At 48.6% G+C, this 14,186-nt stretch overlaps 1 protein-coding gene across 1 annotated transcript; it reads right to left on the bottom strand.

Moving 5' to 3' along the window:
• Window positions 1-6,144: 6,144 nt before the first annotated feature.
• Window positions 6,145-10,567, bottom strand: C3H14orf132 (chromosome 3 C14orf132 homolog). Its single transcript, XM_063090168.1, has 2 exons — window positions 10,340-10,567; window positions 6,145-6,369 (listed from the first exon to the last, which is right to left on the bottom strand). The coding sequence occupies exons 1-2, from the start codon at window positions 10,565-10,567 to the stop codon at window positions 6,145-6,147; spliced, it is 453 nt and encodes a 150-aa protein (XP_062946238.1).
• Between the last annotated feature and the right edge of the window lie 3,619 nt (window positions 10,568-14,186).

The following is a 14,186-nucleotide window of genomic DNA, read 5'->3' as shown; positions in this document are numbered from 1 at the left end:
TGAGGCCTAAGCCCAGGACTGACCCAGAATCAGGTTTCCAGTCCTGATTCACCAGTTACATGGCCTTGGGCAAAAACCAAACAAATAAAACCTCCCCATGCCTCAGTTTCCTCACTTGTAAAATGGGGATAATAGTATCTACTTTACAGAGCTGTTGTGGGGATCAGGTGAGTTCGTACGTATGTAAAGAGCTCAGAACTGCACCAAACACCTAGTAAGTGTTTGCCATTATTAGTGAATGAATGAATAACATTTCAGTTGTGTGCTCACTGTTCCTTGTGGTGCTGAAATATCCCAGGCTGGTCTTTAGGTGTCATTTGCTCATTCACTGAATATCTGTTGGGTGTTTGCTGTGAGCTCGGCACCGTTTTAGGTGCTGGGGATTCAGAAGTTGAATAACATGAACTTTGTTCTCAGGTGGCTCAGAAGGTGGGGAACACGGACAGGTAAGCGAATGTCACTTCTGTGGTTTGCTACAGGTGTGATGGTGAAGCAGGCTCGGGAGGGGAGTCGGAGGGGAGGGGATGCGTCCCGGTGGGACAGAGTGTCATAACAGAGGTGATGTGAGCTGGGCCTTTCAAAGGCGAGTGGATCATACCTTTTATTAGAAAGCATGGATTGGAACCAGACACCGAGGAGCCAATATTTTCTTTTCTTTCCTTTTTTTTAATGATCATAATAGAAAACGACAACAACGGCAACAATGCTCACAAAGGGACAAAGTTTCACAGCCACAGTGTTACATCCTTTAAGGTTAGATACTATTAATCAAAAGAGCATATCGAAATCCTACCTTACGAAAAAGCCTTTTCTCTGTAGTCAAAGTCGGTGATCTCAAGGGGAACCAGGTGCTTGAGTAGCAAAGGATGACAATAGTTAAAATACCTTTTTATTAAGTAAACCGCTCACACGTACAAGTTGGTCATGAAAACATTAGTAAGACACAGAAAGATTTCTGATTCTCTCGGTATGAAGAATTGGTATCCCAAGAGCGGCAAGTTACAAGAATAAGGTTTGTGTAAAACTTGAAATCGTATAAAGAGTATTAATATGCCTTCAACTGGGGGAAACAGGGATAGGGCACGTGGAAGAGTCAGAAATAAGATGCAGATGTGCCCAGAGGCTGTGAACCAGCCCTCCTGCCCCCACCCCAGTCCTAAGCTCGTCCCCAAACGGTGCCTCTCAGATACGTTGGTGAGGGGCCGGGTCCCCAGAGGTCTCAGAGATACAAAGGTACTGATGGGAACAAGCTCAGCCCCCACCCCCCTGCCCATCCACATCGAGAGTTTTCTCCATCCAAGCTGGGGTCCCCTCGAAAGCCCAAGACGGTGGAAAGTGTCATAAGGATTTCCAAAAGACCAATTTGACTTGCTAAGACTCCAGATCATTGCCCCCACCCGGAACTATTTGCACTTGGGCGGTAATTATAATCACTGCTGCTGCTCACAACAGCTGTGATCTATTTGATGGCCTAGCACAGGGCTTCTCGAACTCTGCACCACTGGCATTTGGGGGCTAGATGACTCTTTGTCGTGGGGTGGGGGAGGCTGTCCTGTGCATGGTAGGACATGCAGCAGCATCTCTGGCCTCTCCCCACTAGGTGCCATTAGCCCTCCCTACCAGGTGGGATGAACAAATTGTCCCTAGACATTGCCATTGTCTCCAGGATGAGAAACACTGGCCTGGTGGAATCGACCATGAAGTTTCCTAGTGGACACTTTGTAGTCAGGGGCTCTGGGCTCAAGACGCCGCTCTCCTGCTGAGCAGCTGGATGGGGACACACTTCCAAACCTCAAGTTAAAAGGTTGGACACTCCCTTCCTGCCAGCTTACAGATCTCTTGTTGGAACCATCTGGATTGTTGAAACGATGCTCTGAACTGTAAATTGCAGTGATTCCCTGATTTGTTAAGATGTTGGCCAAAAGAAGGGTGGTGAGCCAGACACAGGGGCCACCTGGGGCCACCAGGGGCTGCCCAGCCACGTGGAGAGAGGCTTACTGCAGAATGGCTCTGGATCCCCCCATATTCCCTGCAAATGTGCATTGCACATCTGTCAGGATCTATCCCCAGGGCAGAACGGGTCTCAAACCTCCCCTCAGGAAGGCAGGAGCAGATGACAACCATGATCACTATTTGGATGGAATGGTCTGGGCAAGGCTGCCACTGTGGTCAAAAGACCACCTGTGCAGCCTCTCTAAGGGCAAGGGTCCCAGTCACTTTCTGCTTTTATTTTCCATCTTGATAAAAAAATGTATGACTTTAGAGTGACTCAGAACAATGCAGACTTACACTCCAAAATATATGAAGTCGGTTTTATATACTTCTGACCATTCCATTATGCTTCTAATAGTTAACCGTTTTCTCACTCTGGGGGAGTCTTTCATATTCTTTAATAGCTGTGGCTTGCATGGTTTTATACCTTGTTACCCCTGACCCCCCAAAAAAACAACAGTAAATGCTCAAGCCCCGATCTCAGGACACACTTGGGAATATCTGGGTGCTGTTATAGTTCTGGTTGTCTGGGTTTCTGAGGTCCTTTTTCCTGCTTGGACATTGTGGACTGTGTCCCTCTGGGTACTCTGGATTCAATTCACCCTTCCTCACCTCCATCCCTCTCACTGAGTGGCCATGGTAGAGGACTATGGAGCAGGCTGGGATGGAAAAAGTTGGGACAGGTGAACATGGAACACTCAGGCCCTGACTGCTCCCTCTGCCCCCTGAGCAGAGCTCCTCAGGCTCCCGGTCACAGCAGCTCAGTCCAGCCCTGGGACTTGCTCTGGGGATAATCAATGGGCAACTGCCAGGACACAGCAGAAGGGCCACGTGACAGCCGGCAGAGAACACGATCCCATCTCAGGGCCAGGGCTGGTAATCCTCGGCGTCCTTGTGAGCGCCGGAAGGTGGAGCCTGGGCCAGGTGCCCAGAGATGCCCCAGCTCTCCACTGTTTTTCTATGTGGCCTCAGATGCTGTCTCTGAAAATTAAGGTCCCGATTAGATGCTCTCTAAAGCCTCTTATCACTGTGAGGTTCTGAGACTGATAAATACGTGTGCATGGCCGCACACCCCTTTCTGGGACCTACAGTTGAAAGCAGCAGTCTTTCTACTAGCTCTTCAGCCCCAGCCTCAGGGACCCCCTCCAGGGGACAGTCCTTCCAGGGGACTCATCATGGAGGGTATGGACACAGGGAGATGCGGGACAACTTCCAGCCCCTGGAGCCACAGAGTCAGGTAAGAACCACAGCTCCTTAGCTGTGACTCTTGGGCACAGGGCCTGGCCTCAGTTTTCTCAACAGAAAAATGGGACAATAATTAATGTGCACCCCTCTGCACCCTCACTCCTGCCCCCTCAGGGTGAATTGAGAAGCAAATAAAATACAAACAACACACAACTCAAGGAAGGTGTGCGAAACAGCAGCAGTAAAAAGAATAATTAGTAATAATATTGCTGTCATAATGAAGGGAGATCATGCTCCTGGAGAAGGAAAGTGCCATTTGTCTTGAAGGAATCAGGCAGCAGTGCCCCGGCAGACAGATGTGGCCGAGTCTCTCCAGTCTCCAGGGACCGATCCTGACATGCTAAAGAGGTCTGGCAGGCATCCAAGCCTTCCATTTAAAACGGGGCTGGAAAATGGCCCATTGCCTCTCCAGCTAAGTGGCACTGGCCTGTCCTCCCTTCCATCCTCCCTTGGATCCTGGGGAATCTGAAAGGAGGCATAAGCCTTTCCCTTGGGCAGTAGAGAGGGTAGGGGCCTCTCATTTGCCCCTTGACCTTGATTTCATAGAAGGGGGTGGGAGCAGTGACAGAGAAGGAGCAGGCCAAGCAACCATCCTGCCTCTGCAGGGGGCATGCACACTGATTTAACTGCATTTACGTGTGGGGGATGTCCTAGGGGAGACCCTTTCAGCCAGAAGTACCCAGTGACTGGGATGCTGGAGTCCTTCTCGGAGCCAGGACACCCTTTTCTCTCCTGCCCTCTCCTCCCTCTGTCACAGCAAACACAGAACCCTCTCCCCCAATGGCCATCTCCACAGATCATTTGGAGACCAGGGAGCTGCCACCTGCCTTACAGAGCTGCTCCCCCCCCCGCCCTCCCTGCCCCACGGGGCCAGAAGGTAAAGAATCAGGGAACATTTGGGCTGAAGTGACCCCACGAAGACATTAAGGGTCTCCTTGGCCCCCACCCTGGCTCTGGACTTCTCTTCTTGGGTTCTCTCGTGGAGACACCATTTAAGAAGGACCTGCTCATGGGGCAGACCTGGGATTTTGTGGAGAACAGTCTATAGGAGAAGCAACCAGGGCAAACACCCAAGAGCTGCCACGCACACAGTGGCTGACTACCCAGCCCGGCCTCTGGCCCGCTCGTGATTCCAGGAGTCCCAGGCAGACAGTCCACATCCCTTCTTCCTCGTTGCAAAGGTCCGGCCAATTCTCTGTGTCATGACTCGTGCTTGAGCTGAAGCATTTGAGAATGGGCGTGTGGCTGGAATGGCAGGTGAGGCCAATACGAGCTGGCGGCCATCAGCAGGCACTGTCTGGAGGCCGGGCAGGTAATCCTGTTATCACGGCAGCTCCCAGAGACGAGGGGGGCCTCTGGACAATTCAGCTGCCCTTTTGCCTGCCCCCGAGAACACTCATTTCTCCTGAGACCACAGGGGCAAGTTCAGCCTCTCTGCAATTGTCCCCAAACACACATGAGGGCTCATCATCCAGCCTTTTAAGTTTCTCTGCCACAGAGGGGGATGGATGCCACTTATATTCTGTTCTACAGTGTGGGGAGAAAGTAAGGAGAGACTCCAGGCTGTGGGCGAGTGCACCCCTTTCTGGGATCCTTCCCAGCCTCATCCATACAGGGAGGGCTGCCTTGGGGTGAGGGGTACTGGGCAGTGACCCTTCCTAAGACAGAAAGAAAAGTGGGCCCTGTCCAGTACCGCTCAGCACCTCCCATCTGACTCTCGTCTCTACCTGGAAGCTCCTCTGTTTGCCAGGCCCTCCAGCCACTGATTTTGAAGAATTTAAGGAAACTACCTGCGCAGAAGCATACCCACACCTGCCAGAGAGCACATGGAATCCAAACCGAGTTTAAACCTAGGTACGTGAGCAAACGATCTCGCACCAGCTCCCAGCCCCCCCGGTGTTCTCCCCAGGACATCCCCGTCTCTGCTGCGCTGCTGTGACGGCCGACAGCACTGGCCGAGAGCCAGGAGACATCTTTCTGTTCTGACTCCTCCACTGACCTGCCCGGTGACCAAAGGCAAATCATGCCCCTCTCTGACCCATCGTCACATAAAGGTGGACAAGCGTCTTATTTGTCTCTAAAATTCCATGATTCCTCAGAAGAGAAAGAAAGAGCATTTTCACATGGGTGGCCTGAAGAGCTGAACTTCTTGGCAGATCTAGTTTTTAAAGACATCCTCTCCTCTTCTTAAAAAGAAGAGAACGTCCATCCAGCAGATAAAATACACCACCACTACCCATGAAACCCAAATGCATTACCAGAAACCTTCCCAGTCCTGGGTTTTCCCAATGCACTTGGGTCTTGGAAGGGGCCAGGTGTCTGGTGACAAAGGTGCCATTTCTAAGCCAAACTAGGAATATTCTATGGCCCTACAAGACCGCCACTGATATTCCAAGGGGCTGAATATGAAACTGAGATTGGGCTGGGAACACTAATATTCTGAGGGCTGCTCCCGCCCCAGCACCCCACACCCCAGGTTTGATAAGTTTGCATAAAAACAAGACACATGAGTGATCATTTATCACCAGCGAGTGATCCTCAAACCATGTCTACATTTCAAACCTAAATGGCTGTTCCATCTGGTCTCATGTTCTTGGGATGCAGTTTCGAGAGCTCCCCAATCTGCTCTTAGAAGGCCATGCCCTGTCACGTCTCCAGGAGCTGGACTTCTATATTTTCATGTTTTCTGAATCAGCTTGACCACAGCATAGGATATTTGAAATCAGGGGTGCCCGGGAAAATTCCAGATGCACGGTTGCTGCCCCTGCATGCAAGTGGTCAGAACTCCTGGTTCTAGAACAAGGGAGTGGCCAAAGACCAACAGCAAGACTGCGCCCCATGCAAAGCCTTGCCCCACAGTGAGCTCACTGAGAGCAAGCGACCTGAAGCTGCCGCTGTCCCGTTCCCTCAGAAGGTGAAGGCATACACCACTCCAACCACCACGATGTTCCCCAGCGTCGCTATGATGGCAATCCACAGCAAGACGGCGTCGTTGGAGGACCGAGGGGGCTCATCTAGCTGGCCCTGGCCGTTGGAGGCCGCGTGGACGTTGGCAGATGAGTTAAACAGGGAATACTCGGTGCTGAAGTCCTCGTTGGGTGAGTCCATGAAAGCTCCTCCCATCATGGGCAGCTGTGAAGGAAGAGAGAGAGCATGAGCCAGGGCCCGAGGCTCGGGGAGAAATTCCCTCCAAGAGGAAGCCGGCCAGGTCAAGCAACCCCTCATGAAACTACAGCTTCTACAGGAGGTTGCAAAACGGGGCTTTGCTTTGGTTTTCTTATAATTGAGAGCGCATATTTTAATCTGTAAGAATCAGTATTCACAGCCACCTTTTGAGGCAGAAGCTCTCATGTCCACGCTACACATGAAAGCATTAAGGCACTTGTCCCATAGCCAGCTGGTCACTCATGGGGACTTACAGGCCCAACCCTCCCACCCCCTGCATGCCAGGCCCTTCCACGACAGCATGAGTTGCAAAATGCCTTTATTCCTCTTCCAATTTTAAAACATAACGTATTCTTAGTATATATGAGGGGACTTCAAAAAGTTCATGGAAAGATTTATATTATCTTTCAATTCTATTTTTCCATGAACTTGTTGAAATACCCTCATGTTTATATATACGTTCTGTATAGAATGCTAAGAAAATATAAAAGCGGATAAAGAAAAAAATGAAAATCATAAACTCACCACATAATCACTGTTAACATTTTGATATTTTTTCTTTCCAATTTTTATGTGTGTGAGAGAGAATACATTTAAATATGTGGTTTTATATTATATCTCTGTATTAAAAAGCCCATTAAATTTCCATTTTTACAATTGTGTAATATTGTCATAAGTACAAGCCATAATTTAACCATTCCCCTAGAGGTGAAGATTAAAGATTTTCCATTTTTTCCTCTGAAAACTAACGCACTGGTCAACATTCTTGCACACCCATTTGGGTGTACAAAGATCCTTGCACGTGCATTTTTATTCATGGGGGCTGACTCCCAGACACAGTTTCTGAGTCAACAGGGATGAACATTTCAGAGCCTTTGCTGCAGAGCAACAAACTGCCCCCAGAAGAGCGATTCTAATTCCCAGCCCTGGGCTGTGCGTCGCCACCCATAAAGATGGCAGAATGCTGCATCCAGGGATCAGAACTTCGTATTACCATTTTTAAAGGCTCTCTGCTGCTCAGACTCCAGGTTGGGGGTGGGGAGGTGGGGTGCTCAAAAGGAGGGGGTGACCCTGGACACAGCAATGAAGAGGCCCCTCCCTGCTCTAACCCAGGTGACAGACAGAACATCGATGTGCATTAAACCTCACAGTTGGCTTTGGTGCCTATTTGGCTCATACTAAATGTTTCTTTTAGATGGGATCTGACTGAATGAACACTAGACATTTATGTCTTCACTGGATACACATTTATTGAGCACTGTAACTTCTATCAGCATAAGCCCCTGCTATGGTCTGGGGATGTGCTAGGGATCTTAAAATACTCTAATTTGATCACTCACCTATCCTGGTGGAGGGTACCACTGTATTCCCATTTTACAGATGGGTAAGCAGAGGTCAAGGTCACAGCACTAATCTGTGGTGGTGTCAGGGTTGAGAGCAGGAGTGTCTGACAGTGGAGCCGGGAGCTTCCTGCTCTGCACGCAGCCTCCTGACTCCGGGCCAGACCCCCTCCTGGGCTCTGGATGCATAGAGGCATGAGGGTGGTTGGCAGCTCCTGTTAGGCAGCTCTGAGCTTGACCGGCATTGCATTTCAGTGGCCTCTTTTTAAAGCATGACCATTACTGAGTCAACAGGTGGCTGTCAAGCACCTGCTTCAGCTGAGAAGACCAAGTTCTGATGGGCCCAACTCGGAGGAGCTCGGAGTTTTAATTTACATCACAGCTCTGTCCTTTAGGTGGAAAGAGGGCAGCTGTTCACCCCGGGGGTGTAGTGATGGGAAGGGACCACTTGGGGAACTCAGGACAGGCCAGGATGGCTTACATAGCTGATGTCTGTCTCCCTTTAGACAGAGAACAAGGGCATGGACTACTCATCACAGACTCCCTCAGCCCCATTCTTAATACACAACAAGGTGACAAGGAAAACCATGTGGGATGACTGAAAACGAAATCAGCAGAAGGGCTCCCCACAGGGTGCCCTTACTAAGTCCCAATCCCAGAGCTCCCAGCGGTGGGATGGTCCCCTGGTGTGCACCCCTTTTTTGCTCTGCACCTGCAGTGACAGCTCAGAACGGCCGGAGAGTATGATCAGTGTGGGACTGATTCTGCTGCTCCGAGTGTGGGGGACAAGGGTAGATCCTGGCGCCAGCAGGACTCGGGTGAATGCTGCTATGCCACACACAGTGCAGCCTTGGGTGAGGCACTTAACCACTGGCTTTGATTCCCTTCCCATAAGTAATGGTTGCAAGCAGTGAGTAGATTATGCATGATAAAACGTGGCACAAGGTCATCACTCAATCATTGCTAATACTCTTTCCTTCCATGTTCTTGGAGTAGTTCAAAACCGAGAGTATTCTATGCATCTCTTATCCAACTGCATAAGCTGAAGTGAGGGGATCAGGAAGCAGGCATTTCTAGTCGTGTACTTTTTGTGTGATCCATTATTCAGGTACTCACTTGCAGTTGTTAACAGACAACCGCCCACACCCCAACTGATGCTGAGGCAGACTGCTGAGAGATGCTCCAAATCTGACCAGCACTTTTGCTCAATCCTTCTGGCTCAGGTTGTTGGTTTGGCTTTGTTTTGATGTTTTTCCCTTTGTAAAATAGATTCTAAATTCAAAGTGTTGGGTTAGACACAAAAATAACTTTAAACAGCAAAATCTCATGGATGGAAAACAAAAAAAGGTCTGTCCCAATTCTATCATTTGGAAGTTAGGAAGATTTGATCAGGAGCCGGCTCATGATCGGAATGAGGGGACACTGGCTGAAGTCACCGCAGAGGCAGGTGGTGAGAGAAGCATCTGGAAGGTCACTGTTAAAGGCTGCCCAGCCAGCCCTGGTCTATTTTTAAGTCACTTTTGGAGATGCCCCTCCAGCACATGCCATTGCTGAAACAAGCAACTGGGTCTTTCATACCAGTGGTCAGGTGTAACCCCTGGACCTTTGAGAATGGAATCTTTGGGTGAAGTCTTGGCTCAGAGCACACTTGAGAGGTCCAACCCTTAACTTCAAACACTAGAAGGGCTATCATGCAGAAAAGAGTGTGGCCCATGGAGTCAGAACAAGAAGACAAGTTTCCTTGCCAATCAGGACAACATGGGGGGGAGAGGGGGACTTGGGAGGCTTATTTCTCTATCAGAGGAGCTGTTCACATTAAGATCAGACAAATGTTGGCTTGTTGAAGAGAAGACTCCTGGAGGAATGCACCTAAAACTTCAAAGTCAATGTTATCTATAAAGGCTGTGCTTCCCAACCTTACCATCCAGAAGGCAGGAATCGTCCGTCCCTGTTTGCTATGGTATCCCCAATGTCTAGAACAGAGCAGACACTCAAAAAATATTTGGTGAGTGAGTGAATTCTAGGACCATTAGCCAGGAATCCTGAGAGCATGATGAGATTTGACCCCAGAGTCAACGTTTCCTCGCTGTGTGACCTAGCCCACTTCATAACTTCTCTGAGGCTCAAGTTCCTCACTTAAAAGCTGGGAAAATAATAAAGAAGGGGGCTGGTGGGAGGCTCTTACACTTGGTGAAGAATGCTTTCTGGGGGGAAAGGCAAGTCACAAAATAAACTCAGATAGCACCTCCTAAAATTAGAAGGAAGCATGCAGAACAATTCTGTATATTATGCGTGGATCCACATATATGTGAGTAAAAGTATCGGCGTGGATTGTGAAGTCAGATTCACGATACAGGCTGCCTCTGAGTCAAAGGGATATGGGCAGCAAAGGAGGCTGATTTCATCTGTAATCGTTTATTATGAAAAAAGATGAGGCAAACATGATGAAATATTAAAATATGGTCTATACTGGTCAGTGGATATATGGGTGTCTGTTACTTTTTGGTATTTTTGAACTTCATAAAATTGAGAGCAATGCTTTGGACACTCGAGTGCACCACACACGTGATGCTTGTGATCATGGCAGTGGGACTAACTGCTCTCTGAACCCAGATGGCGCCCCAGTCCTCGGGGTTCCCTTCCCTCAGTGTTGGGATCACTGCGTGGCACACAGTGACCAAGAAGTTCCAAGTGGGCAGGGCCACTGTGGACACTGGAGCAGCGTTTCCCGGAGGACTTGGAGGGCCCTGAAGGTCCCTGCAGTCTCCACCCTGCCACCAGGAGTAAGGCTGCTCCGAGGAGTGGGGTGGCCTCCAGGTCCCCATCTGTTCCTGCTGAAGGGGTAGAAGTTACATAATCTCTCCTAAACCCAGCCTCTTTGGAAAAAGGAACAGAAAGTGCCTTCAAGTGGACATCTTCAAAGTGTGGTTTCCTGACAGTGACCACCTGCCAGAGGAGGGACACACGAGCGGATGGAAGTCTGCTTGTGGAGGTTCTGTGAGGTGGGGCTTGTGACAGTGCCCTGGTCTCCACCAGACCCTCCTCCCTGAGAGCCCACCCTCTGTGCCCAGATGGCCTGGCCTGTCCTGCTGCATCCGGGCCCAGCACAGCTAGAATTGGATGCTGCTGGGCTGCGGAGTTTAAAGTTAGATTCATACAGGGGTAAAGACATTTGCCTGTCCCATGTCCCCAGTGGGCTGTGGTGCTGCCGTGCTGCTCTGAGCCAGGAGACCTGGGTCCTGGCCCTGCTCCAGCCCTGTCCCCTCTCTGGGCCTACTTCCTGGGGTGATCAGCTCAGATGGGGTGATCCCTAAGGTCAAACCCGCTGCCCAGAAGTCTTTGCCAAATACTGAGAAGGCCTGAGTCAGTTATAGATGGGCCTGAAGGGAGTGCCTGGGTGGCAAGCATAAAACCTTCAGATAACATACAGGATGCACAGTTACATTTGAATTTCAGATCAATAACAACGAAAAGTATTTTTAGTGTGAGTATATCCTACATTTTGCATTGGATGTACTTATCCTAAAACTTTATTTGTTGTTTGTCTAACACTCAAATTTAACTGAGTGTCCTGTGTTTTTATTTGCTACATCTGACAACTCTACTCGTGGCCAATCTGAGAAATAAGCCGCAATTTCAAAATTTCTACAAGGGATCGTGTCCTCAGGTTTGCCTCTTCAGAGCATACCATCTGTGGTCCAGCTCTCTGGGTGACCTAGTTCATTGGAAAATTCCTGAGAAGCCTCCAGCCAGAGCGCAAACATTATAAGGATAATTTCTATCATCACTAAGTTCTCGCAAGGTCCCTGTGGTCTAAATATAAAGGCTGGCTCAATTGAGAATTCCATCCATCCATTTATTATTCATTCAACAGACACTGAGCCTGCTCTGCACTAGGAGGCATTGGACAGACACTAGGGCAGACAAGGGGTTACCCATGACCTCTGACTTTCAAGGGCTCAGCATTTAAAAGGAATACAGACTTAAATGCACAGTCATAAAACGGTGTTACATGCACGTTAGTAGAGATAGGAACGAGGCAGAGGGATCGAGACAGAAGCAGGACAGGATGGGGTTAATTATGTGGGTGGAAGAGTCATGCCTGAGACTGAGCCCCAGCACTGTTCCTTTCTAGCTGTATGACATGGGCAACTGACTGACCCTCTCTGTGCCTCAGTTTCCCTATGTGTAAAATGAGCATAAGACTGGGGAGCACTCCCTAGGCTTCCGTGGGGTGGGATGTATTCATGTATCTGTGACATGCAGGGTGGTCAGTACTCAGTGCTCCTGAAACGTCACCATAGGCACCGTCCTTGTTGTCACTGCTGTGCAGGCCCAAGGTGCCCAGGCAGAGAGCTGGACCTGCCATCTTCTCAAGGTCTCACCATAGAGGAGCTCTTTTGATTTTCTCCATTTTCCATTTTTGAATCTGGTTAATTTTGAGTGAATTCCACTGGGAACATGAGAAAAGAAATGGAAAGGCCACTACGAGGTGAACGGCGATCCCTCACAACGTGCTCTGAAGGTGAGGACTGATGCTCTTCAGGGGAAGAGAAGGAAAGGCGTCCTGAGCTTTCATTTCCCGTCTGTGGACTCCTACCAAGGGACTGAACAGTGTGGCACGCTGGCAGGGTGGTGGTCTCCTGGCCTGGGAACTGCAGTACTGCAGGGTGGGAACAGGCAGGCAGGACCTACCAAAGGGGTTGGCGGTGCTGGAGATGCCCTGCAGGAGGACAATGGTCCTTGCTCTAGCCCAGGTTTTGCCCACTGCACTGGGACCACTTCTATTGCTGGATCTGTTTCTCGCCTAAACATGAGGATTCCAGCCCCAGACCCACGAGCTGGAAGTTTGGTTGAATCCCCAAGTTTTAAATTTTTTTTCCCTTCTCTCTCTCCCAGCCCTGCCCCAAGGCAGCCTCATTGCTGCTCTGTGCTGCTATGACAGTGATGGTGGTGCAGTGACACAGCAGCCTAGAGCACAAGAAAAACCCCTTCCCGCTGACCAGAGGAAACTAGAGAAGGCTCCCTGTGGTCTGAAGATGTGGAGGAGCTCCCTTGATCTTTTCTTTGTTTTCTCTCACTGCTTCGCCCACAGGGTGCCCCGGGAGTGCAGACCTATGCAGACCTGTGGGAGAATACAGCTGATGGAAACACTGACTAGCTAGAGGGCCAGGAAAAAAGGCCCCTGGGAGCCAGAGTGTCAGGGAGAGGAAGACGGACAAGGGGACCCTCTACGTCTGTGTGTGAACCTGCACACATTCAGGGCTCACTCCAAGCTGTGCATGCACAGAAGAGACCTAAAGAAGCACAGTAAAGGCTCTGGGAACTGAACTATGACATAAGCCCTTGCCCATGTCCAGACAAACTCCTGAGAGGTGCATATGCAAGACAGACCCAAACAGCATTGCACAGGCTGACTTGCAACCACTGCTTACAGGAGGTGAAGCAGAATTTGCAGACCAAACCCGACATGCTAAAACAAAACAACATTCTCCAAAGAACTTTAATAAGACCCACTATATTAATTCGCTAGAGCTGCCAAAACAAGGATGTCTGATCTCACCACTCCCATGCAATATCATACTGGAAGTTCTAGCTAGCTCAAGCAAAAGAAATAAAAGACATATAGATTCTTTATATACAAAGAAGATATAAAACTGTCTCTAATTGTAGAAGACATGAAGGTCTACATAGAAAATCGCAAGGAATTCACAAAATCATCACGTGAGTTTAAAAAGGTGGTAGAATTCAAGCTCCATATTAAAAGATCAATTGTATTTCTATATTCGAGCATGAACAATCGGAATTCAAAATTGAAAAGCACCATTTACAATAATGCCAAAAAATAAAATAGTATACATCTAAAAAAAATGTGCATAATCTGAATGTTGAAAATAACAAAATACTGATGAAATAAAGCAGAGAAGATCTAAATAGGGAGAAATATTGTGGTCATGAACCAGAAGATTCAATATGCTTAAGGTGTGAGTTCTACCCAAATTGATATGTAGATTCAATGCTATCCCAATAAAATCATAGAGGGTATTTTTGTAGATATCAATAAGCCGATTCCAACATTTATATGCAAAGACAAAGAACCAAACATAGCCAAAACAATTTTAAAGAGAACAAATCTGGTGAACTTACACTACCTTACTTCAAGACTTACTATAATGCTACACTTATCAAGACAGTGAGTGTCGGCAAAAGGATAGATACACAGATTAATGGAACGGAATAGAGGGTCTGGAAATAAATTCACATAAATATGATCAGTTAGTTTTTTAAAAAAAACATCCCAAAGGCAATTCAATGGAGAAAGGATAGTCTTTTCAGCAATGGTTGTGGCACAAGTAAACACTGACCTGCAAAATATATGTAAAGACATATGAGCCTGAAACCCAATCTCACACAAAAATTACAAAATATCAGCAACAAAAACAA

This window comes from Cynocephalus volans, chromosome 3 (genome assembly GCF_027409185.1).
Source record: "Cynocephalus volans isolate mCynVol1 chromosome 3, mCynVol1.pri, whole genome shotgun sequence".
Lineage (NCBI taxonomy): Eukaryota > Metazoa > Chordata > Mammalia > Dermoptera > Cynocephalidae > Cynocephalus > Cynocephalus volans.
Note: the sequence above shows the minus strand (reverse complement) of the source record. Positions and strands in the feature narration are given on the sequence as shown.